Raw genomic sequence first — 25,587 nt, 5'->3', positions numbered from 1 at the left:
AAGCAAAATTTACCCCAAATACCCTGATGTACATAGTATACTATTTAAATATTTGGGGGTGATTGTTTTTTATTAGTGGTAATAAGTTTCCCACTACAATGTTTTTCTATTAAACAAAAGAGTCTTTCTAATTCAAAAGATAGTAACCTCATTTTGCTTAAAAATGCACTTTTCATACAAAAAAGATCTAATCCCATTTTTGTGAAATCAGTCACGTGAATTAGCCCTATTCACTTCAAACAGGTATTATAAAAGAGGAATTACTCATTGCTAACAAAGTTAGGCATCAGTTTTGCCTTACTTCTTTGTGAAAATCTCCATGTAAATATTGAACAAAACTGTTCTTTGATGATCCTGATATTCACAAAGGTCTGCATTTTGTTTTGTGATACTTGAGGTAGTCCAGAGTGCTATAATTTCTCATGAGTTACAAAAAAAATAATAAAAAATGTAACAATATGCGCCTATGGCATGCCCCCTCAGCAGAGATAACCTCAGGAAGTTATCTGAGGAAGTACAACCCTTAATGACACCTGTGAATCTGTGCTCATGGATATGTCAAAACTAAATATAGTTGTGGTTTGGAGATAAATAAATCACTATTAGAGTATCTTTTATCTTCTGTTTAATAAACATTGACAATTCCCCCAACCTCTCAGAGAGAGTTCTCTTTAGTTTGCTTTCCAGAACAGTAATAGTCAACTTCACAGTGCAGTTTACCTCACTAAGGTGTACAACACAATTAAATTACAGCTCTTGAATCACTTAAAATACTTTCGAGCCCGTGAGGGAAAACCTGACACCGATGCCAGTAACAACCGAGCAACCAAGTACCGAACAGTGCAACTGCTGGAGAAATACCGCCTGCAGCGTTTTTAGGCTGTCACCACGCTTGTTCCCCAGTTCTGCTTGCTTCTCCTCTCATAGGCCCGCCGCCAAACGCTCCACAGCCTCCCCCCTCCCCACGGACTCCAGCACAGACTGCCCTCGACTCCGAGCTGTTCGGTGACCACGCCACCCCAGGGCAGGAGTCTCTCCACTCCCCCACGGGCGGTCCCCGAGCAGGAGCCGCCGCTGGCGCCGACCCATCCGCACACGGCGGCACCGCCGCTCGGGACCCACCGCGCCCACAGAGCCGGGGCCACCGGCCCCGGAACCGCCCCGCCCCCCGCCACCATTGGCTGCGCCGTCTCGCCCCGGGCCGCTGATTTGCTGCTCGGGCTGTCAGTCAAGTAGCGCGCGGCCCGCCCTGGCACGGCCGCCGTGCGGGGAGCCCTTCCCGCGCGCCGTCCTGATGTCCCGGAGCTCTTCCTGCGCAGGCGCGCCGGGCGCTGGCCGGCGCACTGCGGTCCGTGCGGCCGCCGCTCCGGGCAGCTCCGCCGTGACCCGGCGGCCGGGACGGTGCCCGCGGACCAGGGCGGCTGCGGAGACAGCGCCCGGGGCGGCTCCGTCCTCGCAGAGCTTCGCTGGGAGGCTCGAGGCTGAGCCCGGCGCACCCGCGGAGTCGCGCAGGGCTGGGCCCGGCAGCAGCGCAGGTCAGTCGGGACGTGGGGCGGGATGGAACGGGCCGGCTGCGGCGGGCGGGAGCTGCCGCAGGGGCTGGGGCGTTTGGCGGAGCCCATCCAGGCACCTCCCGCGGCCCGGCAGGCCGGGCAGTCCCTTTGCCTCAGGCCCCGAGCTCATGCAGGCCCTGCTTATGAAAACTTGTGTTTGGCTTCCTGCACTTGCCAGTCTCCGCCTTTCCGTGCGTGCCGCTGGCGTTCAGCCTCCTGGTGCCGCAGCTGCGGACGGCAGCTTTCCAGCTAGGCCCAGGCGTGCGGTGCGACAGGACGGCCTGGTGACGGCCTATGCGGAGAGGAAAGGGCATCATATCCCGTCAGAGGGGTGTTATCGTCGAATTCTGACATCATCTGAGAGACTGAAACACTTACAATCTTCAAGGGTTGTTCCTCTGACTGTCTGCTATAGGTGGCAAAGAAACCTAAAAATGAGGGTGCCACCTTTCCACTTTCTGTTGATCCAGTTTTGTGCAGCCTGTAAGTAGCAAACCATTGGTTCACCAGAAAACGAATGTGGATTTGTTCTGAGTGGCCCATGTGTTTTGACAGACAGATTCTGCTTAATTCCAGTCCGTACTGGAAACCACAGCACCGTGTATTGCTTGTATGATCTTTCACTGGTCAGTGTGAGGGAGGTGTTCGCTAAGGTCAAAAATGAAGTATGACTAAAATTTGTACTAAATGATGAAGTTTGTGCTAAAATTTGAGTCCGAAATACTTTACTATTTGATTTCATTGGAAGTTAGTTAATTATTGTCCACTTTTTGGAAGCTTTTCATGACATACAGTTTAGCAACAGTTGTACATAAAATTTTCTTTTTAAGATTAATGCTGTTTTTATTCTTTTTGAAGATCTGCCTTATCAGTGTTTTCTTCTGCAGATTGTTTTTCATCTTTCTGTTGCAGCTCCTTCTCAGCAGCAACTTGTTTTTCAGTTCTATGCTGTCCATCATGACTAGCTTATCTAATGAAGTGATTAGTAGTAAAACAATTAAAAGTACCATTGCTAGTACTTAATTAGAGTAGTAAATAAGCTATTAAAGGGAGGAAAAGTTAATGTTTTGAGGGTTTTTTTCAGTGTTTGTTTATATAGCATGAAGTAATCAATTTCCATTACTTGCTATGGGGTTAAATTCATATCTATAAGATGTATAAATTAACAAATCATTAAAAGGGCTTTTTTAAAAATCTTTTTAATTTTCAGTGGAAAGGAAGTAAACCAGTAGGACACATAATCAAGAGTACTGAAGGGATTCGACAGTTATATTTTAATTTTTCTGGAAATTAGTAGAGGAATATATGATCGTGTCACTATTGAAATGTCTACTTTGGTTGCTAGTGCCTCCAGCATTAGGTGTTAGTAAGAATCCTTTTTTAAGTTAGTGCTGTGTTGATGGTTGGACTTGATGATCTTAAAGGTCTCTTCTTGATCCTAGAGTTCTAGATGATCTTGATGATTCTAGGATTCTGTAATTTACACTTTCAATTACCATGATGATTGCAGTTTTCTCTGTTTCATAAGGTTTTTGGCAGAATCTGTGATTGGAAGGTGGAATACATTTAAAGCTATTGTCTGTGAAGATTTTGCAAGGGTCATATTTCACCCTCTTTCTTGCCTATTAGTCTGGATTTTTTGGGGGGAGTCTGAAAGAGGTGGGATGTTTTGGCCTTTTTATGTAGTGGGAGTTTGTGTGTATATCAATATTTTGAAAACCACAGTGCTATGTATATATATTTGCAGTTTTTAAAGTAGGAATTGAGGATGCTTATTACTGAGTACAGAGTATTGTGAAATTGCATCAATCTGGGGCCAAGGCAACTGAAATAACTCTGCTTAGCATTTTGCCTCTATTTGTACATCCTTTTAACTCCTAGGCTTATCTTTGTTCAAACCTGTGTGTTATTATTTGTCAAGAACATCCTTCTCAGCAAATGAAAATAATCCATTCCATTAATGTTGTTATAATTAAGTAAATAATTAAAATTAGATACCTCTCTGCATGAGTGTCAAAATATCTTTTATTTTTCTTAGAAATGTTGAAAACTGTGAAGTAGTAGTGCAAACTTACATGTATTTGAATCAGCTCATGCTTTATAGAACTCTTAGTATAGTAGTACAGACATATAAAACATCATGTTCTGAAATTTTTTTTTTTTTAAATATTTCTTAGGTAATGGTCCTTCAGACGCATTATGGATCTACCAACTTATTAAAGGGCTCCTGTGTGGCTAGAATGGCATTCCTCAGTTCATGTTCATAGAGTCCTATGGCTCAGGCTAGATAAATGTCTGCTCTGTGCAAGGAGAGTGTTTAGATTTGGGAGGGAATTTTTTGTTGTTTGTTTGACAGCTGTGTTTGTGTCCTGTTAGATTCTTTTATTATTCACCCCTGTCTGTAGGTGAAGACTATGGGTTTAATTTCATTAAAGATTGTAGTTACTCACAGAAAGGTTTTGATACTTAAGGTGATCCAGGACATGCAGGGAGTAAATGTACCTGTAATAGACCAAAATAAATTAAACTAAAACTTTCAAACAGCTATTACTAGTATATAAATACTCTATTCATAGAATTGAATAGAAAAGATAATTTTTATACTCTTGATAGTTTTTGACACTGTTACTTACCCAAGGTCCTTAATTTGTTCTCTGACATCAAATGCTGTGGTGTAAGTCGAGAAATACATTTTATCTTCTCCATTTATAGTCTTTTGAAGTGACAGTCTTGAAAATATCTAAAAGCTGCTACCTAGAGAATATTTGGGAAGGAAGGAAACTGGTTTATGGCTAAATAGTATCAATACCAAGAATATGGTGCAAAATGAATGACTCTTCAATATATAACTTGTCAAAGTGTAGGGAGTGATATCTGAACCCAGTATTAACATATAGCTGGATGTAGTAATGAAACACACGGTCTTTTAGGGAAAAAACCCTATTTAAATGCATGTTCAAAATGTGAGATAATGGGAATGTCTTTTCTTATCTTTTTAAACATAGGAAAGTAGTTTCAAAGCTATGAGGTTCAGAGAGAAGGGGAGGGGGGAACAAAGAAGGGAAGAGATGGACAACTTCATGAAGGAAAATTAGTAGTAGATGAAACAGTAGACAAAAGCAGTCAACAACTGGAGATTATAATTTAAGTACCTTGTTACCCATGTGTTTTATTTCTCTGTTGGTTATAATGGCCTACTCTTGCAAAACTTTGAAAAATTCTACAGCACTGTTGTTGCACTTGGAATTTCTGCATTTTTTCTGTGAAAACAACAATCAAGAAGATGTAAAAAAGCAAATAAATTGTGTCCAGCTAACACTAACTGATAAGCTTCAGACATAAATACAATTTCATTGGATTAGCTTGTAAGCATGGTGCGCTCCAATAATGATAATTAAGATAATAAGAACTACAAATAAACATTTGAATTAAAAGATAACACTGTATTTAATAAACAGTGTTCTTCATGTATTACCAGTAAATTCATTCCATATTAATGTCAGTCCAACTGAAGAATAAGATATGGTATATTACATTTTTGATACCTTACTTCTTAAACCTTTTAGGTATTTAATGATTTTTGGGCAGAGAGGGCTTTTTTTAAGACTCTCTAGGTAATAACTTTTTCAATAAAGAAGTTCACTGTGTTTGTGCCAGTTTAGCAATATTTCCTTTAAGCTATATGGTTTCTGACAGAAACTAATGTAATCTATTTTTTATTCAGTCGGTTAGTGATATTAGTGCTGGCTTTCTCTGAGAGCCTGGTTTAAGGATAAGAAAGTAAGATCATTGCCCTGGATTTTAGGAAAGCAGGCTCTGGCCTCTTCAGGGATCTACTTGGAAGAATCGCCCAGGGTCAGGCCCTGGAGGGATGCAGCAAAGCTGGTTGATACTCAAGGATCACCTCCTCAGAGCTCAAGAGCGGTCCATCCCAGTAGTAATGAAGTCAGGCTAAAATGCCAGCAGCCGTGCGTTGATGAACAAGGAGCTCATTGTAAAAGTCAGACATTAAGTGCAGAAGCAGGAATGGATAACCTGGGAGCAGTACAGACAGTATCTGAGCATGCATGGATGTGATTAGGAAAGTCAGACACTACCTGGAGTTGAATCTATGAGGGATGTCAAAGACAGCAAGAATTGCTTCTGTAAATACACCAGTAGCAGGAGGAATACTAGGGAAAATGGGGTCTCGTGGCTGAATGAACAGAGAATGTGGGAAACACTGAGGGTCTGTGGGCCACCTTTGCTTCCATCTCTACTAGCAAAGACCTTCAGGAACTGTAGAATGCAGGGAAAAGTCTGGAGCAGGGAAGAGAAACACTTGGAAGAGGTTTAGGTCAGAGAATGCCTAAGTAAATAGGACATAGATAACTGGAAATGAATCCATGAGTGCTGAGGGAGCTGGCTGATATTATTGTGAGGACAATAAATAATCAATAATCATAGGACTGGGAGATTGAGGAACTGGGAGAAGTGCCTGTAGACTGGAGGAAAGTCAATGTTCCTTCTGCGCATTGAGGAGGTACTCAGGGAACTACAGCCTGATCAGCTTTAGCTTGATCCCCAGAAGGATGGAAGGTGATGGAGCAGCTAATCCTGGAAACCCTTCTAAGACACATTAAAGAAAATGATCAGGAGTCGTCAGCATAGATTTACCAAGGGGAAGCCATTCTTGATCAACCTGATAATTTTCCACAATGAAATTAACTGGCTTGGTAAACAAGGAGAGGGAGGGCAGTAAGTACCTGCATCAGTAAGTGCAGTGTCTCCTGTGACATCCTCATGGAGAAACTGCTGCAGTATGGGCTGGGTGAGCAAATAGTGAGGTCAGCCATAAAATGTGCCGAACAGATGGACCACAGAGAATGGCAATCAGTTCTGTGAAGTGTAGTTGGGAGCTGGTAACTACTGTTGTACCCCAGGGGTCAATACTGTATTCAGCCCTGTTTAACATCTCTTAATGATCTGGATGATGCAATTTGCGCAGTTAGAAGATGGTAATTTTGTCAATTAAAATTTCTCCCCAGCCAAGGTCTGGTTCCCAAATGTTAGCTATTTAGGAAAAACATCTGAATTCATGCAGTTTTTCAGAGCATCCAGAAAGAAATTTAAATTTTCAACCTAAATGATAGTACATTGTTTATGACTTAAAATGGAAATGGACGCAGTGTATTACTGCTGCAGTTGGTGGGGACAGCTGCTACAACTTGTTACCTCTCTTGGACTGTGGAAGTGTACTACAGTATGGTGTTTCCAAGCAGGCTGCTTGTACTGTTTAGAGGTTTTTATTGGGTTTTCTTGGTCTGGATTTTTAAGAGATAAGGTTGGGCTTTTTTCCTTTTGATGCCTATTAGCATACATACTTTTTCACTTAGACCACTGAAGAGAGTCGCACCCTTTCTGTTCCTCTTATTTTAACCAACAAGCATGCTCTCAACATAGCTGCTATATAGCACTCCCTGTAAAGTTAAAAGCAACAAATAAAAAAAAAAAAATAAAATGACCTGTGTGTTGTGCTAAAAAGATGCAGGCTCATAGTCAGATTATGCTGTATATGCACAGAGAAGGTAGCAGGCTCTCTGTTCTGTAACTTCTTCAAGAGCTAATTGGTTCCTGCAACCATACAGCTGACTACAGGCATCATCAGTTCACATCTAAACTTTACAGAAATCTTCAGGAAAGTATGCTGTCTGTTTGTAACATGCCTCAGAGATGGGGGTTGGAGTTTTTTGGTTTGGGAGTGGAATGCAAGAACTTGGGTAGTTTGAGTTTATTTCAGACTCTTTTGAAAAGGAAATTAAATTCAGATTTTTCAGAGTGAGGGGGAAAATTAAGAAAAAAAAGGTAGAGAAATTTGAGGTAGACGAAAAAGAGGATGTACACAATATATGAAGAGGAATTTCAACAATGGTGCAACTCTTGATTCAAGGTTGATTCTTACTGGGTCTGGGCACTTCTTCCTTCTCCTGCAAGGGAGGACCTGAGGAGGTTTTTTGCTTTTAGGAGGAAGTTGAATTGAATGTTACTGATATTCATTGTGTTTGTATCAGTAGCTGCCTGGAAATCTTGTCTCTGACACTCCTTATCTCCACTCTTGGTTTTTGCTAATATTGTGGGTGGGGTTAGAAAACAATGAGTTAATCAAAATTTAAATTCTTAGAGAACTCGAAAAAACACATTAAAATAATAATATTCAAAAGTAATGTTAATTGTGTAGGCAGAGAAGCAACCAAAAAATATCACAGGAGGGGCTTGGTAAGGAGGAAAAACTTTTCCTGGAAAGGAAATTAATATAATGCCATGGCAGTGTGGGGCATAACTAAATCATGAAGGGAAATGCACATTGGAATTGCAGAGGGATTTCACAAGCTGTAACAGCATACAACTCAGACTGCCTAGCAAGGAAATTACTATCCCTCTTCTAAACTGTTACTTGTAATACGTGTATGCAACCATTCCGTTGATTGTAAAATGCTAATGAAGTTGTATGATTGAGGAGAAGTGTATCAGTCTTTCCTTCCAGTGTGCTTAAAGTTCCTATAATTAACAAGTAATAAAATCGTCAAGTATTGGGGACACTGAGCACATCAGATTTTCCCAGCACCCCTAGTAGTCATGTGTATGCCAGATGTTTCAAAGTACAATCATACCAAAAAAGCCAGAAGTAGAGAGGAATTGCATAGTGTGACTTATTTAAACAGAGTATCCTCTCACTTGCAAGTTTGCATGAATCCTACAGTGGACTGGTAGGAATAATTATTTTCTTTTTATTTTTGAAAGACAGCTAAAGTTTCATTATTTGTGTTTGCGGTGTTGTGGTGTTTTGTTTGAACATTCAGCACGTTGAACTTGAAGACAAAGAGCAATTCTTCAAGTCTTTTGTTAGACTTGAGTTTGTCTTGCTGTTGACTGGTGGTGGATGTAAGAGTATGATGCTGAGATTCAAAGGCATCTGGTTTCACAATTACCTGGTCTTCCTGACCCTGTTGTTCTTTTTACTGGTACTGCATGTATCCTATCTGATTGTGTGGTGACCTGTTTGTTTACTAAATCTGCAGAAAAATAAGTTTAAATAGAATGGGCTTTTGCCAGTTCAACATGCAAAAACAATTCAGTAGAAATTCAAATGAGTGCTAGTGTTAATTTGTAAGATAAGGACAGAATACACAGTAGAAGGAAAATAGGAGACAGTGACTGTAGCTGTCAAAAATTGCTTTACCTTAGGTTTTTATAGAACACAAGCCTAAAAAAAGAGGCATGTATGTCAAGTAAAGTACTGTTCTTTATCCTTACGCCAGTTGAGAGTTCTTGATTTTAATTAGATCCAATTATTCCTATGTTATGCCATATAATGCAAAATCAGAACTTACAACCTAGAGTGAACAGGCTTGTCTTTTTATTGATGCAGGACTTAATTGGTTCTAGGAAATCAAATATACACAGTCTGTAACAATTCTGTTTTTACATAGAGTCCTCCTTTTGGTACAGATGTAGACAGGGGTTAGTTATGACTTAGGCATTTAGGACAGATTTTACTGTTCTTATCTAATAAGTATTTCTAATAAAAGATTAAAAGACATTATATTCCTGCAGAGCAGTACTTGGATCAGCATTGTTACACATTGTTAGATATTGCTGAATATTCATGATTATGCAGTTGGTATACATATGTATGCAAAAAGGGAGAAAGTTGGAATAAAATCTGGGCAGTGACTGTGTTTCATAAATGGTAAGCATAAAGTGTTTAATGAAAAATTGCAGGGTTCTGTCATCTGTGGTAAATTGTATCAGAGTATATAGAGCAGGTGTTGCATCTGAATCTCTTGCATGTATCTTCTCAATCTTCATCCTGGCTTCTCCATACTTATCTGGTGATCCATTCATATGAATCAGACAGGTAGGAGCAGAACAGAGACACAGAGCTATGAAATGAGGATTTAACTTAGATGACTTTTTCTTTGTTTTTTTAGGTAGTTTTGAATGGAAGAAATGTAAGGAGGGGCATGGAAAAGATGCATAAAATTGGGATTGACACTGTGCTAGACAAATAAAGTGATGTGAGATACAGTGCCCTTACAACAATGAAATGCAGATGTTACACATATCTTGAGGTATAAGACCAACCTTTCAGAAAAATAACAGTAACCAGCAGAGGAAGAGTTATGACTGTAACTGCCCTCCCTGTGCTCCCAACTGTGCATTCATGTTCTGTCATTGGACCATTCTGAAATGGAGCTGCATACCTCTGCCAGCAGGTGATATTTCATCTGCTTTACACAAAAGATGGCACATTTACTAATCCTTGCATTCTTTTCACTGATGCACATGCATTGCAATATTACCTAGCCATCCTTTTACCAGAACTTCATATCCTTATCACAGCCAAAATGTCTTCAAATACAAGAGTTTCCCAGTCATCTGTTGGTCACATCAGCAGTTGAGATCTAGATTATTAACTTAGTTCTTAACTTTGCTTAGCTTTTACACCTCCTGATACTGGTTCAATCAGAGATGTTGCCCCATCCTTACAAGGGGCTGTTTCTTCCCAGCTAACCGTCACAGTTGCTGCTCTGTTCAACTACTTCAACCAAATCTCTCTTTACCATTTTAGTTCATCAAGAGTAAAGGTAAGGCACTTCTCCAAATAATTCCCATTACCTAGTTCCAAAGAAAAAAGGAGTCTGTTGTGTACTAGGCACATACTTTGCTCAGAATCTAGATCCAAGGGAGTTTTAACCATGTTTTTGGAAGTCTTCAAGTTACAATGCAGCTTCTTTTTAACACTTTTGGGCTTTTTTCACTGATTGCTTTAAAAGGAGCAACAGCTAGATTTTATTTAGTGTAACAGAGAATGAGAATTTATAAGTGGAACTGACACTTCCCTTTAAAGATGAATTTGTAATTCAATGTACTAAGGAGCAGGATGACAAAAGAGGAAATAACATGAGGGAGGAAGAAGAAAAGGATATGGGATTAAGAATAATAGTGATGGAACATTAGCTTGTTACATGCTTATCTTCCTGTTTATTCCAATAAATGAAACTTAGGGCATATCAAGAACGTTATGGTACTGTCTCTGGCTTCTATGCTACGAGGAATACAAATGTACTTTGAGGTTTTATAGCCTTGAGTTTAGCATCACAAATTTTAAAAGGCAGTATTTTAAGTATTAGTTATGAGGTAATTATCAGATCTGGTTGTTTGGATCTAATAATCTGTCTTTTAAGAGTGCTGACTGATGACAAATTTATCTGAAGTCAGTAGAAGCTTTTAGCATTCAAAGTATCTTTAGGAGTGGCCAGTAATAGTCTTGGTTGCTAGCATTCATCGAGGGGATGTGTTACACTGATGTGGGATTTTCAGTTTCCATCAAATGCTGACAGAAATGACTGATTTACAGCTTTTAACAGTGCAGCACTTTCCTGCTGCTCTTCATTACTGTTGTATCAATTCTGGCTCTTCTGAGCTGGTTTTGATTTTGTAACTTGAAGCCCTAATATTTTGATTCTGGCAGATAGTTTATGGAAGATAAATCAATGAGCTATCATTATGTTTCCTTGCTTTCTCCAGGCATTCAGCAGTGGCTAATCTTTTGTATCTCATTTTATGAAATCTAAGTTTACTGAGTTAAATTGGAAAAGCAACCTGTGATTTGAATGTGTCTTTGTCTTGTGCTTGGTTTTTGGACCTTAAATGTAACTGTAGCATTTAGGATTCTGGAATTATTTACTAGTAGCTCACTTAACCTCCATAAAAAAATTCTGAATTTTATCTATGGGATTGATTTGTTACACAGTCATTCAGTGTTTTCCTTGAATTAGTCTATTTTGAGAAATAGTTCTTTCTCCTGGGATTATAAGAAATAAATAATAGTTTCTGTGATTGCAGTGTGTGTTACTGACTTTTCAATTAGTGTTAGTAGTTATTCCAAACAGTTAAAGAATCAATTTATGTTATTTAGCAAATGATAGGTATTTGTCTGAAGTATATAGAAATCCAAACAGTAATACAAAATCAATCTTTTTTAAGGTTATTTGAGGTAATGATATAGTGATAAGTTAATTTTGCAGTGATTAAGAGACAACACAGTTGGGGCTCCCAATTAGACTTTGATCTGAGGATATTTCTCTCTGTACTTGATAAGTAAGAAAGAGATGAGAATTAATGGTGAGACATGAGGATTTGAGCAGCTGGGGTTCATGTTCTGTGTTGAGAGTTGGTGTAAAGGAATATTTTAAAATTGACTGAATATGTATCATTTGATTCTCATCTTTAAAATTTATTGATTTTTAAATTGACATCTAAAATATCCTCTGTTATTGAGAGTACCCAAAAAGAACAGTTAAATGATACACATTTTCACAACAAAAAAAGTAGAACACTCCACATTAAAAAAACTTCTCAGCATTCTTGTGATGGGTGGAAAGGTAGTTTTCATTGCTATCTGTTGATACCCTAACTTTGAGTGTCAAAGGAGGGATTGTAAACCAAGGCTATGGTTTGCTGCTCTACTGTCACACACACCCAGTATGACAATGCTGAATGCACAGTACCAAATGTATTGTAGCTCCCAAAGGAAAAAGGAACTGTGTGTCAGTGTTTCCTCCAGAGAGGGGATGATTTCTAGAATATCTGCTCTACATACTGCTTCCCCATGCTTGGATCACTGATCTCAATGCTGGGACTTGGCAGAATCTAGTCTGTTGAAAAGGCTGAAAAATTGTTATCTTTAATGTATATCCTGTTGTTTGTTTGTGTTGAGATTAGTTTATAACAGTAAAATAGTAATACTGAATATTAAAAGAGACTTTATATCAGGAATTCTTCCATGGTCTGGAAATTAAAAAGTTGTCCAGGCAGAAGTAATACAACATGATTTGGAATAAATAAAAAGGAATAGCATAGGAAGGTAAGAATAAAATTGGTGACTGAAGAACAAAATAAGTTTCAATTTACAAAACACAAGAAAAGAATCAATGAAAGGGTCCAAAAATCTGAGTAAGAGGAGGCATGAAGGGATAAGTCCATTACCTAGATCTCTTATTAAATAAGAAAAGAGAACAAGGAACAGACTTTCAAAGACTGATTCTTTCTTTCATACTTTGTAAAGGAGATATATTGTGACCTGCTGCTTTCATGAAATTAATCTTAGACAGGAAATAAGAGTGGAACCAAAGCACAGAAGGAATAGCCTAAGGAATCTTAATATAGATGTGCTCAAGTGGCAAATCCTAATAAAATTCGTCCTAGAATGATTGAGGAATTAGGCACTGCTGATTTTATTTATTTATTTAATATCCCAGAGGGTGGAAATAGCCAGCAAAATGGGTTTGTGTGTTTCTGGTTTTGTGCCTCTTTATTCTTCTGTTAAGAGAATTATTGAAGCTGTCAGTTTTGATTCTAAATAAAGGTTCAGGAGTAAATAGTTTAGCAATTAATTTGTATCTAACGATGTGTGGAAGAGCGATGGTAAAACAACCAGTATGGTTTGGTGAGACCTGTTTGTAAGCAACCTCAATATTTTTCTCTTCTTAATAAGAGTAACAGGTTTAGTAAGAGGAAAACTTTAGGTAAAGTAGAACTTGATTTTAATAAGTTCTTTTTCCTTACATGAGCAAATTAGGGAAACGTAATATCAATATTGTTTCCATTAGATGTTGATGTTATCAGCATCAAGTTGAAAGATTGTCTTTACAGAGTAATTATCTATAGTACTCTGTCAAGATGAAAAGGCTTTAGTGAGTTGGATGATGGAAGAGAACACATACTTAGAAAAGTTACTGATGATACAAGCTGGAGAGAGGCTGGAAGTTTAGGGTTTTCTTTTTTCCTTTGTTTTAAACATAAGATCTGAATCCAGTGTATTTCTAATGAGTTTTGAAAGTGTAAAATCAGCAAGATGAAAAACAATGCAGGCATTTAACATGAAAAATTCAAAATACATTAATTCAAAACAGGGAAAAATTGTTCATATAGAAAAAGGAGAGAAAAAGACAAGAAGATATAGTAGATCTCACGTTAAAAATTAAAGTTGTTGTTTTGTTGTGGATTTTACTTGGGTTTTTGGTTTGGATTGGTTTTTCTAGAGAATCATACCAGGCCTGTTCTAGGAAGGCAGATATTGTCTAGTTTTGCAAATCTTCTCTGGGTAGCTGGTCCTCTCACATGCCTTGCTTCTTTTTACTCTTGAGAAGGTGCAGGAAAATGGAAATTCTTTTTCATTGTTCCTGATTTCTGCTATGAAATGAAAACCGTCCTGATATGTACTAAACATGCTTTTTACTGAACGCTAGGAGAAGAGTCTTTGTAATTATTAGAGTCATAAAACACTGGAACAGAATACTTAGAAAAACTGTGGAATAGGCTGTTCGTGCTGCATTAGGATTTGGTGGTCTGTTGTAGTCCATTCCATCTCTCTGTAAGTACAGTGTTAGACTACATGTTTTGTCTACACAGAAGAGACTGTGTTAAAGTATTAAATCACAAACTCAGTGAAGTTAGTGGATGTGCTACTTATGCATCCTAACTGCAATTTTAAGTTCCCAAAATGAGCTAGGTTGGAAAGGATCTTTGAACATCAAGTTCAACCTATGACCTGACACCGCCTCATCAACTAAACCATGGCACTGAGTACCATGTCCAGTCATTTTTTTAAACACCTCCAGGGGTGATGACTCCACCACCTCCCTGGGTAGATGATTCTAGTGCCCAATCACTCCTTCAGTGAAGAATTTTTTCCTGATGTCTAACCTAAACTCCTCCTGGTGCAGCTTAAGACTGTGTCCTCTCATTCTGTCACTGGTTGCTTGAAAGAGGAGACTGACCCCAGCCTGGCTACAACCACCTTTCAGGAAGTTGTAGAAGTGTTAAGGTCACCCCTGAGTCTCCTTTTCTCCAGGCTGAACAAGCCCAGCTCCCTCAGCCGTTCCTCACAGGGCTTGTGTTCCAAGCCTTTCACCAGCCTCATTGCCTCCTCTGGGTGCTCTCAAGTGTCTCAACGTCCTTCCTAAACTGAGGGGCCAGAACTGGACACAGCACTCAAGGTGTACCCTCACCAGTGCTGAGTGGAAGAATGACCTCCCTACTCCTACTGGCCACACTATTCCTGATCCAGGCCAGGATGCCATTGGCCTTCTTGTCCACTTAGGCACACTGCTGGCTCATGTTCAGTCGGCTATCAGCCAGTTCTCCCAGATTCCTTTCTGCCTGGGCACTGTCCAGCCACACCATCCCCAGCCTGTAGCACTGCAGGGGGTTATTGTGGCCAAAATCCAGGACTCAGCACTTGGACTCGTTAAACTTCATGTTATTGGACTCTGCCCATCTATCCAGCCTGTCCAGGACCCTTTGCAGAGCCCTCCTACCCTGCAACAGATCAACACATGCTCCCAGCTTGGTATCATCTGCAAATTTACTGATGGTGGACTCAATCCCCTCCTCCAGGTGCTCAGTAAAGATATTAAACAGGACTGACCCCAGCACCAGTCCCTGGGGGACACCACTTGTGACTGGCCTCCAACTGTTAGGAACAAATTTTGGTTTTTAATTTAATAAATATGTTTTTATTTTGCTTCTCAAAAAGTGATTTAACAGATCATACTTAAAATTATTTTGAGGCTTCTGCATATATGTCTATTTGTCATCTAATGATTTTGCTAGAAAAGCAGAGAATGCGGTTGTAGTTGCTCTGAGATAGTTGATTACTCACCCACAGTAGAAAAGCCCTGTGGAAAAAATGGCACCCAAGAGGTTACTTGGATTTGTGTATTTCTGCAGGCAAAGTTTACAGACCTGTAAATTTAAATGTAGAATTTTTGTGGGCAGAATGCATTGACAAATATGCCTGATGGTAATACATCTCCTACTGATAGTCCCAGAACAGGTCAATAATAATGCTTATATTGATAGCAGCAATGCAGGAGATGTTACTTGGTATTATAGCTAAAATCCATGTTATCCCCTTAATTATAATTACATTAATATTGACAGGCTGTTGACAATACTCACATTACTATTGATAGATTTCTGTCAATAACATGTTTCCAAATAAAATATATTCATTCATAATTTCTACAATGCTCAATAACAGCACTAATACATACCAGAAGAAATTCCTTTTTCCCTAGTGATATACAGTAATATTTTTTGTACTGTACAAGTAGGATTGTTTATTTGTTTGATTAAAAAAGACAAAACAGACAAAATATAGGTTATTTGAGAAAGGGACATTTTAGGGTTTTTTTGGTTTTGTGTTTTTTTTCCTGGCAGGCAATTCTTTTTTTTTTTTATGCAATATCTTGGACAGTATAAAGTAAAGGGAGAACCTTACAAGTACCAGTCTTTACTTTTGCCTTCGAGAGTATTTATGTAAAAGTTTCATACCACGTGGAGTTTATTATATATCTGAATGTTGATACCTGTCCCTTTCATTACTACGTCTAGGATTCTGAGTTCTTATGTTTAAGCAACTTAAAATAAGAGTTAAAACAGTAAGGATTTAACAAATAGAATTTAATGAAAAAACATGGAGGAAAATGAACATTCTCTATATTGTCTATATTCTTTTGCTCAGCAAAATATAGAATGCAAAAAAAGCATCAAAAAAAGTACAAGATAGTGGTGTGTTTTAATCTAGTTTTAAGATACTATAGTTCTCATTTATTTCTACTTGGTACTACTGTCTGCAAAAACAATACAAACTGAAAACCAACAAATTTCTGAAAGGACTTTGTATAGAAGTAATTTTTAAAGGGAAATTTTCTACCGTAGCAAAACTGGGATTAAAATTTAGGGCTCATCTCTCAAAGAAACAGTTGCTCTTACTCAGACCATTAGGACATTTGAAGACAATTTCATAGAGCATTGCAGATTTCAGACTGTCCTTTTTAATATTTGCCTATGGGAAGTAAATATCTTCCCTTTAAATGCAAGAAAACCTTAAATTAATTCAGAAGAAAGCATAGTCTATAGCAGAACACTAAGCACACTGAAATGTGCTTACACATTAAATCAGAAGTATATGGATATAGTCTTTAGGTACAGTAAATTCATGAATACAAGCCGCACGGAGTATAAGCCGCACTGCTGGTGTGTTGGCAACATTGATGTCTTTGTCAATAGATAAGCCGCACCCGGAATATTAGCCGCACTTTAGTTCGCCACGAACTTTCACAAAGTCGTCATTTAGCAACACAATCGCGGGATCGCCGGGGCTTACTGGCTTACTGCCGACCTCGGAAACATTGTTTCCAAGTGAAAAAAGACACACCCTTTATTTACAAGCCAAAAAAGACAGGAACAATAGTGTGGTCATTTTGCGAGCATTCCCAATGGATCCGTGTTGCCTTTAAACAGCCGCTCAGCCGCGCGGGCAGGAAGCTGAGCTCCGAGTGGAGCCACATCTCCGTGCTGGCACAGGAGCGGCCGTTGTAGCCCTCGCGGCCCGTGGGGGGAGCGGCCGCTGTAGCCCTTGCAGCCCCGCGGGGGGAGCGGCCGTTGTAGCCCTCGCAGCCCCGCGGGGCGAGCGGCCTTTGTAGCCCTCTCCCTGCGAGCCGAGTGGCCGTTCTACCCCTCTCCCTGCGGGCTGAGCGGCTCTCCCAGCCCTCTCCCTGCGAGCCGATTGCCCGCTTCATCCCTCTCCCTGCGGGGAGAGAGGCTCCCCCAGCCCTCTCCCTGCAAGCCCAGCCAGCCCCGTAGCCACACAAGACTGAAAACACTTTAAAAAGTACAGAGAAATATCACACACTTTTATCGAACTGCCGAGGTAACTCACCCCGATAACAACCCCCGCCCCTCAGTAACGCCGCCATCCACAGGCAGGCAATAAGCTGTTCTCTGATTGGTTCATCGTCGGAACAATGGGAAACCATGGATTTCAGACTGTTTTGGCTCGGGACTGGACCAGCATGATACTAGGTAAGGGCAGATATCACATTTTTGTCCATAGATTAGCCACACCGGAATATTGGTCGCATTTCCGGGTTTCCACCAAAATTTTAGTCTTCTTGCTGCGGCTTGTATTCGTGAAATTACTGTAACTTGCAGGGTCCAGTTAGCAGCCATGGCCTATGGCAAGCTTTAAATGTTCTTAGTAGGAAAGAACTCCAGAACAATGCCCATATTTATTGCTTGAATTGAGAACACTTAATTGTTCATCAAAAGGAAAGCTTTTATTCTTTTTTTTTTTAATGTAGCTATGTTACAAGCATAATTTAAAAGTTAGCATCCTTACTGTGGTTTGGTGTTCTTCCTTTTCTGTATAGTCTGTATAAACGTGACTAAAAGTTCAATCAATTTGATAGCTGTAATTCAGGAAGAGACATTAGACATGACACCATTAAACAGTATATATGGTGTTGATTCTGGTTTTTTTTAAAAAAAAGACTTGTTGGATTTGACAAAATTTCAAAGGTTAACGAACAGTAGTTGTGCTGCTCAGGCATGTTGTCTCAAAGGTGGTTTCCATTTTCTATATACAAAGTTCCAGTACACTCCTGAGAGGTTCAATGAAATTATTTCCTTCAAATACAGTTCTGTATAGGATGACAGACATGAAAAAAAATAGCAGTTAGATTCTGCAGTGAGGCAATGGGAATGTCAAGCTCCAAGTCTTCCCAGAGAAGATCTTTAAAACATTTAGTCTACTCTCCTGTGAAAATGTGGAATAAGTTATTTGCTAAAACAGATAGGTTCAGGCATCATTTTGTCAAGTTTCAAGAATTTCTGGGAATGGAGATTTTGGTGTCGGTAGATAAAATGTTGCAGCTTCCTTGGGTCCAATTGGGATTTCTCATTTAGTGACTTAAATCATAATTGCCTCTTTTTCTTTTATTGCATCCCACAGAAAACTTTGACTTCATCTTCTCTGCAACCCTTAGGAAGTAGAAGATTATTCACAGACCACTTCCTAGCCACCTTTTCCTTTAAGTTGAACAATCCCAGTTCCTTCAAGCTCTTCTCATATATCAGGACCTGAGGTTCGCTGATGGTATTAGTGACAGGACTCTTTTCAGTTTGTTGACATTTCTTTTGTACTGCTCATAGAAAAGAGGCAAAACTGGACTTTGTTTAGTAGACTCACTAGTGCCAAGTGGAGGGTAATATGCACATTTTTCCGTTTGCTGGCTATACACATGCTAATGTGCTGTAAGATGCACTGGTGGCTTGTGATCAGCTTACTTCCTGTCAGAATCTCCACATCCTTTTTTTCAAAGCAGGTGTGCAGTCATACAGGCTCCCAGCCTATGTGTATTTCATGATCCATCATAATCCTGTGGATTTGACACATTTTCCTTTGTCTTCAGAAAGTTCCTGATGACCCATTCTTCACTTGCTCAGGTTTCTTTAGATAATATAGCTATAATGGGGGGGAAAATCTGTACTTAGTCTGCCTTATTTATGAGAAACCTACAATAGAAATCGCTCATATCACCTGTGATAATGAAAAACAATTGAAAAAGATGGTTGAACTGATGTTGGAAAATAGTCTTAGTAGATGGATCAAGAAAGTTGTTTAATAAGATGTCCCTTTTGAGTAACTTCAGTATTTTTAAAGGAGGTTTTGTCTGTTATATAGAGTTATATAGAACACTGAAACAAGAACAAAGTGAAATGAGTAGAAGAGAAAGTAAAGATGACATTAGACATTTAGGGGTTATGAGTGAATAACCAGTGACAGGTGCCAGAGCAGATGGCCCTGGTTCCTAAAATGATAGTGGAGTAAAAAGATGAGGGATAGGAGGGTGAATGGTCATTGGTGCTGGAGTTTTTGAAGTGATGCAGCAAAATCCAGTAGGGATTGAATTCCGCCTTTGTTCATAAATTAGAGGAGGCAAGTTATTTGTAAAAAAATTTGGAAAATGTTTCCTGTGCTTTGATTTCTGCTACAGAAAAGACTAAGTGTGTGGGAGAGAAGCTTGGGTATTTAGCCTTTGTATCCTGTTTTTTCCATCTGACGTGGGTTCATGCAATGAGCTGTATAGCTGTTTATGTAGAGGAGGTGGCCTTATACTGCCTTTTGCCTGCTAATATGGATGCAGGAGTTTAAAAAAACTGAGTGGAGCTATTGTATGCTCTACCCCTGTAGCAGTCTTAGTTAATTGGAAACTACTGTTACACACTCTACACTAGGGACAAAATCATATTTCCTTGCAGTGATAACTAATTATAAATATGGAAAACAGTAGGAAAGCTACAGATGATGTTTTATCATCTTTATCTGTTTGTCTACAGATTGTGTTTTAAAACTTCTGGGGTGTTCTGTTTGGCTAATATGGTTGTTTGCTTGAAGGATTTTATATTTAGTATTCTTGGCATCATTAGCAACCACTGCTACCAAGACTCTCTGCAAATTCTTTTACTCACAGTAATCTTGTATGGTTATAAGATTTTTCTCTTAAAAGAATTTGAGCCACTACCTTCTATACTTTCTCCAGAAGGCTGTGGACTCCTGTTACGCAAAGAATCTGGTTTAAAAAGTGAAATATGTTGCATGCTGTCTGAAAACACTTCTGAATCACTTTGGGGTTTTTTTCTGTTCACAAAGGGAAGCAAAAATTGGTTACCCCACAATTTTGCATTGAGCTGTTACCTGTATTTTGCTTTGGCATTTTATTGCTTTTATTACTCAGACTTCCAGATGCAACAACATTTAAAAGAAGCCATTTAAAAAATATTTTAATGTTTCTCTATGATGCTTGAGCAAGAGGAGTGTACATTTGTAGAAGTTACTAGTATGCATTAATCATCTTGCCTGGAAATGTTATATGACAAGTAGCACAATCCCACACCTGTCAAAAAACACTCTAGAAAATATATGCAGACTTCAGTGAAGTATTGTATAATAATTTATGTCTAAGTGCTGAATATTTATTTAATTTCATATGATTTTTCTCTAAACAACTCACGACCTTTATTGAGAAAATTTCACTCATTCCCACCTTAATTTTCATCCATATCTTTATGTAATTCCTAAATTTGTCAGTATTTCTGTAGTTTTGCTTTCAGCTGTAGCAATTGAAATGTTCATATGGCAACACTTTGCCTCACTGTTCTTTTCCAGATTTTTTGGTTAGTATGTTCATTTTCCCTATTTCTCCATAAAACATCATACAGTGTTACACTTCTTCCTTCTGATCTATTTTAAGGTTCAATTGAATATTACAATTATGCCCTGCAATATTTTTTAAAAATGTGTATATACATTTATATGTATATATATGTATTTTGGATTTTTCTGAATATCTAGATGATGTTGAACACTTGTTTGTAAGCCAGTGTTAACTGTTTGAGAGAAATAGTCAAGTATAATTTCTTCTAAAAATGAGATTCTAAACTAATTTATGTGTGTACTAATTTTATACTAATGTAAAGCTTCCTGAAAGGAATTATGACGTTTTAATAATATATTTATAGAGCATTCTGAGAACTTTGTTGTTTCTTGTCTACTGCTGATAGATTACAAGTTTGTTATCTTTAATAAAAATAGAAACAGGAAATATTCCACTATACTGAAATCTATTTGTGTTTTATTTCTAGAAAGTTTTTTTGTGAAGAAATGGCCTCCAGCATTGAAAATGAAAAGAGTGTGAATCCTGTGCTCAGAATAAGTCAGCTTGATGCTCTTGAACTAAACAAAGCCCTGGAACAACTAGTGTGGTCCCAGTTTACCAGCTGTTTTCATGGATTTAAACCAGGGGTGTTGGCTCATTTTGAACCAGAAGTAAAAGCATTTTTATGTCTTATATTATGGAAATTCACTATCTATTCCAAGAATGCAACTGTGGGACAGGCTATTCTCAATATTCAATACAAGAATAACTTATCTCAGACAGAGAAATACCAGCCTCTGAGCAAACACCAGAAGTTATGGTATCTTATTTTCACTGTTGGTGGAAGATGGTTGGAAGAAAGATGTTATGATTTATTTAGCAATCGTCAACAGCAATCTTTCTGCAAAATTAAGAGCTATATTAGTTTTGGATCTGGACTTCTTAAGCTTTGTGGACTTCTAAATTTTCTGATTTTTCTTCGGAAAGGAACATTTGCAACACTTACAGAACGCATTCTAGGAATTAGGTCCGTTTTTTGTAAGCCACAAAGTGTTCGTCAAGTGGGATTTGAATACATGAACAGGGAGCTCTTATGGCATGGCTTTGCTGAATTTTTGATATATCTGCTACCACTCATTAATGTACAGAAACTGAAACTTAAAATTTCATCTTGGTGCTTGCCTATAGCAGGTCTTTCCAATAGTGAAAACACATTAGCAGCTCACTGCAGGGAATGTTCACTGTGTGGGGAATGGCCTACCATGCCACATACCATAGGCTGTCCACATGTTTTTTGTTACTACTGTATTAAAAGTAATTTTTTATTTGATATGTATTTTACATGTCCTAAATGTGGCTCAGAAGTACACAGTCTTCAACCATTGAAGTATAAAATTGAAATGACAGAATTGCATGTCTGATACGAGGTTGATTTAGTTTTATACTGTACATGATATATATTGGAGAGATTAATGGAAGAATTCAGAAATTATTGAAAGCAGACTGCTTAAAGATGGTTTTGGAGCCTCTGTAATTTATTATAACATGTATTTTTATGAGTCTTAGGTTTTTATTGAGCAACAGTGCCATAATGCCCTATCCCTCTTGGCGGGTTAGGGTAAGGTAGATGGATTTGCTCTGGGTGGAGCGTGGGAGAAACAGCAACATTCTCAGGAGGTTCAATAAGAACTTTTACTTTCAAACTTCAGAACATTCCAATTGAATAAGGCACTTGGCAAACCTTGATTTAGCAATCTTTAACTTATCCAGACACAGTACCATTACCGACTTAGCTAGTAGATGGATTTTGTGAGAAAGTTGTTATTTTCATGCCTAAAGAATAATTTTAAATTTCCATTCCCAATATGATGCTACACTAAAAACAAAGGTGTAAAGAAAACTTAAAGAAAATGGTGTACTTTTTAGCCCTTCATGAGACGACAACTAATTTTCTCTGGCCACTATGTCTCTGAGCTTTAATTACACATATATTGTCTTCTACCTCTTCCCTTAGAAGCTCAGGGATGAAACCTGTCGTCCATTGGAATGTGGCAACTGTTCAGGTTAACCCATATCCTTCTGAATTAGAGACACTGAAGAAAACTGTTTACTCATAAGATGCTGTCTGTAGGAATTGCTACTCATGTTTTTTGGGGTTTTTTGGTGTGGTCTAGGTGGGTGCCAAATCTCAGAGTTCACTTCTACACAGGAAAAGATCACAGTTATGTGCATGTTAACATACTAAAATAGGTAATTACCTGCTTTTTGCTTTCATATTTGCTTTCCTAGTTAGCTTTGCAATGTTTTAATGGTTCTAACACTTCATCTATTTACTCTTCAATCTGGTTTTATAAGATTATTTTCTTTTCAATTGCAATCTTATTTAACAGAAAGTCTTATCCAGAAGAGTCTCATTAATACAAAAATACATTATGTCCTCTTTTGAATCTTAAATTGTCAAAAACATATGCAGTTAAATAAATAGCTTTATGGTGGCTCTGTTCCTGGTTTGCAATTGTCAGTAGTCAATCCCAAAAATAGCAGGATAACTGCTGATTGAGTAATTTTGATCTACTTTTATGAAATGGTTTATTACATTCTTCATTCTACATTCTGATTAGAAAAACCCACTAGCCTATTTGTTTGAAGATCTTAAATTCTAGGTTTTGATCTTTAGAGTGACACACAGTGCTTTCATCTGATGTAATTAAATATAGTTAGTGGGTGGGCAGCCCAAAACTTCATTAATTCTGCTACTGTTATGTGAGTCAACAGAAGCTTCAGAGCAAGTACTTTCAGATACTGTGCTGCAATATTATTTGCTGTCAAATGTGCATTTTAGCAGCCTGCCATATTTCTGTTATTTGCTGTTGCAATTAGAAGCAGCAGGTGCAAACCTGTTTTTATTAGAGTAGGAAAACTTTCAAGTCATTTGAAGAGCATCTTGAAGTTACTTCTTGATCCTGAAGGAATTTTTGTGTGAATTGGCCTTCCATGTCACTTAATGGCTTTTCCTAAGGAAATGTATTAGCAACCCTGACTTCAGAGTGATCTGATGTCTTCAGAAACATCATCAGTATTTTTGGTACATCAGTCTTTATGCTTGTTTATTAAAACTTGTATGCATCCAAAATCCAGTGTTTGTAGCTTGTTTGCTGTGGACTCTTCATTTGTTCTGAAGTCTGAGAGCGATATTTTATCAAAATAGCAGGGATTCTGTATTGGCCTCTGCTAGGTGTCATGTCCTTCTTATGTAGGAGTGAGCTTCTTTTCTATTTAGAAATGTTTCATTTTCCTGAATATTAAGCAATGTTTTTTTCCTTTTCATTCCACCTCCCTCTGTCCTGCTGTTTGATGTATGTAAGCTGTATGAATTACCTGGGGTTTGCCTCTTGCAACTTCATGCAGACCAAGTTTGTACTCTGTTTTTCATCCCTGTTACACATCAATACAAAACCTGTTTCAAGCAGTTTAGTACCTCTATTGTACGGCTGTTTTCTGCTGTCTCTGCTGTATCACACTTTACTGTTGGGATTTTTTTTTTCTGGAACTAAACTTTGAATATTTGTCCTGATTTATTATAGCAAAGCATTGGCTTAACTTCTGTAGCACATCCTCATCACAGTGTTAGGTTTGTGTTGGGTTGTAGCCCATAGTATTAACAAAGTTTGTAAGGCCTGTGTCTTGTGACATAAACAGCTTTTGTTACCCAAAGATCCTGGATCTTAAGGTGGGGGTTTAGTTCTTTTATTTTCCTTGCAAGTAAGCAGGTACCAAGCATCTCATAGAAGTAGGTGGCTTGGGAAAAGAATGGTTATTTATGTCACATACAGATTTTTTTTAATCTCCCATGTGGTAAAACCTTTGCTCAGTTGTAATTGTAGTTGAGATTAATGAGGGAAAGGTTCCTATTTGAATATTGAAAAACTACTTGCTACCAGCTTACCTTTTTAGTACTTCAATAGTCAGCATTTTCCTAAAGAACTTTAAAATTAAATATATACTTCTAAAAATATTTTAATTCTGTTTTATTGTGTCTTGTGATATATAAGCTGCAGAAGAGTCTTAGTTGAAGATATTACAGGGAAAAAATCAGGTAATTTGTAGACTAATCAAAGGATAATTAGTTTTAAATATTAATTACCTTCACAATTTGTCATCATAAGCATTTTATTTTTCAGGTTTAAACTGTTCTTTGACAAAGGACTGCTACATCTGGTCCTACTTCCTGCAGAAGAGGGAATAAAATTTCTTTTGGAATGTTATTTTTTTTTTTAAAGGGGTTAGTGTTCAGCTACCATTAGAATGTACTTTGAGTACTCATATGTGCATCAGTGAAAAGGATGAATGCCTAGAATTTAAGGAAGCTAAAGTACCAGAACTTCTGTTCAGTCTTGGATAGGAGTTACAGCCTTGTATTACTAGTTTTCTTTGTGCTCTGTTGACTTTGTGTGCTACGTGAACATTTTCGTTATCAAAAATCAAAAAATGAAGGCATAAATGAAACAGACTAATTATGTTAATAAACATTCTAGAAAACTTTTCATTTCTTCATATGAATGAGAATCATCAGTTGCCCAAGGTGTGATTCAGGAGGCATTCAGATAAAAACAGTCAGAGAATGCTGGTTTTTACTTCCACAAACCATCACCATTCCACCTACTATGTATGTTTTAAGGGAGGTCTTATATAAGTAATTTTATAGAAGACTAAAAAGCAGGAGTTTTCTGTAAAAGAAATGAGAGGGATTGTATTTGATTTCTGCCTTACCTGGAAATACTTATTTTTTCGTTAGTGTGAGATATGATGGACAAGGATGATCTCAGCATTAGTAAGGAGATGATGTAAAGAAAGATAAAGATGTGTATTTGCTAAATACAATCTATTATAATGTCCTTATTTGAGAATACTAATGCAATTGTTATCTGGGATGCGTCATTCTTATGAAAACCAAGTTGACAAATAAATTATATTTTTAAACTGGA

General features: G+C 38.1%; 1 protein-coding gene across 2 annotated transcripts; it reads left to right on the top strand.

Moving 5' to 3' along the window:
• Nucleotides 1-1,395: 1,395 nt before the first annotated feature.
• On the top strand, nucleotides 1,396-25,587 carry PEX2 (peroxisomal biogenesis factor 2). Of its 2 annotated transcripts, none has more exons than XM_033054941.1 (2): nucleotides 1,396-1,535; nucleotides 21,090-25,587. In XM_033054941.1, the coding sequence occupies exon 2, from the start codon at nucleotides 21,109-21,111 to the stop codon at nucleotides 22,021-22,023; it is 915 nt and encodes a 304-aa protein (XP_032910832.1). In that variant the 5' UTR covers nucleotides 1,396-1,535; nucleotides 21,090-21,108; the 3' UTR covers nucleotides 22,024-25,587. The 2 variants fall into 2 exon arrangements, with proteins under 2 accessions (XP_032910832.1, XP_032910838.1); XM_033054947.1 differs by lacking the exon at nucleotides 1,396-1,535 and adding an exon at nucleotides 1,674-2,036.

The sequence above is a fragment of the Catharus ustulatus genome, chromosome 1, assembly GCF_009819885.2.
Source record: "Catharus ustulatus isolate bCatUst1 chromosome 1, bCatUst1.pri.v2, whole genome shotgun sequence".
Lineage (NCBI taxonomy): Eukaryota > Metazoa > Chordata > Aves > Passeriformes > Turdidae > Catharus > Catharus ustulatus.
This window is presented reverse-complemented; position numbering and strand designations above follow the sequence as displayed.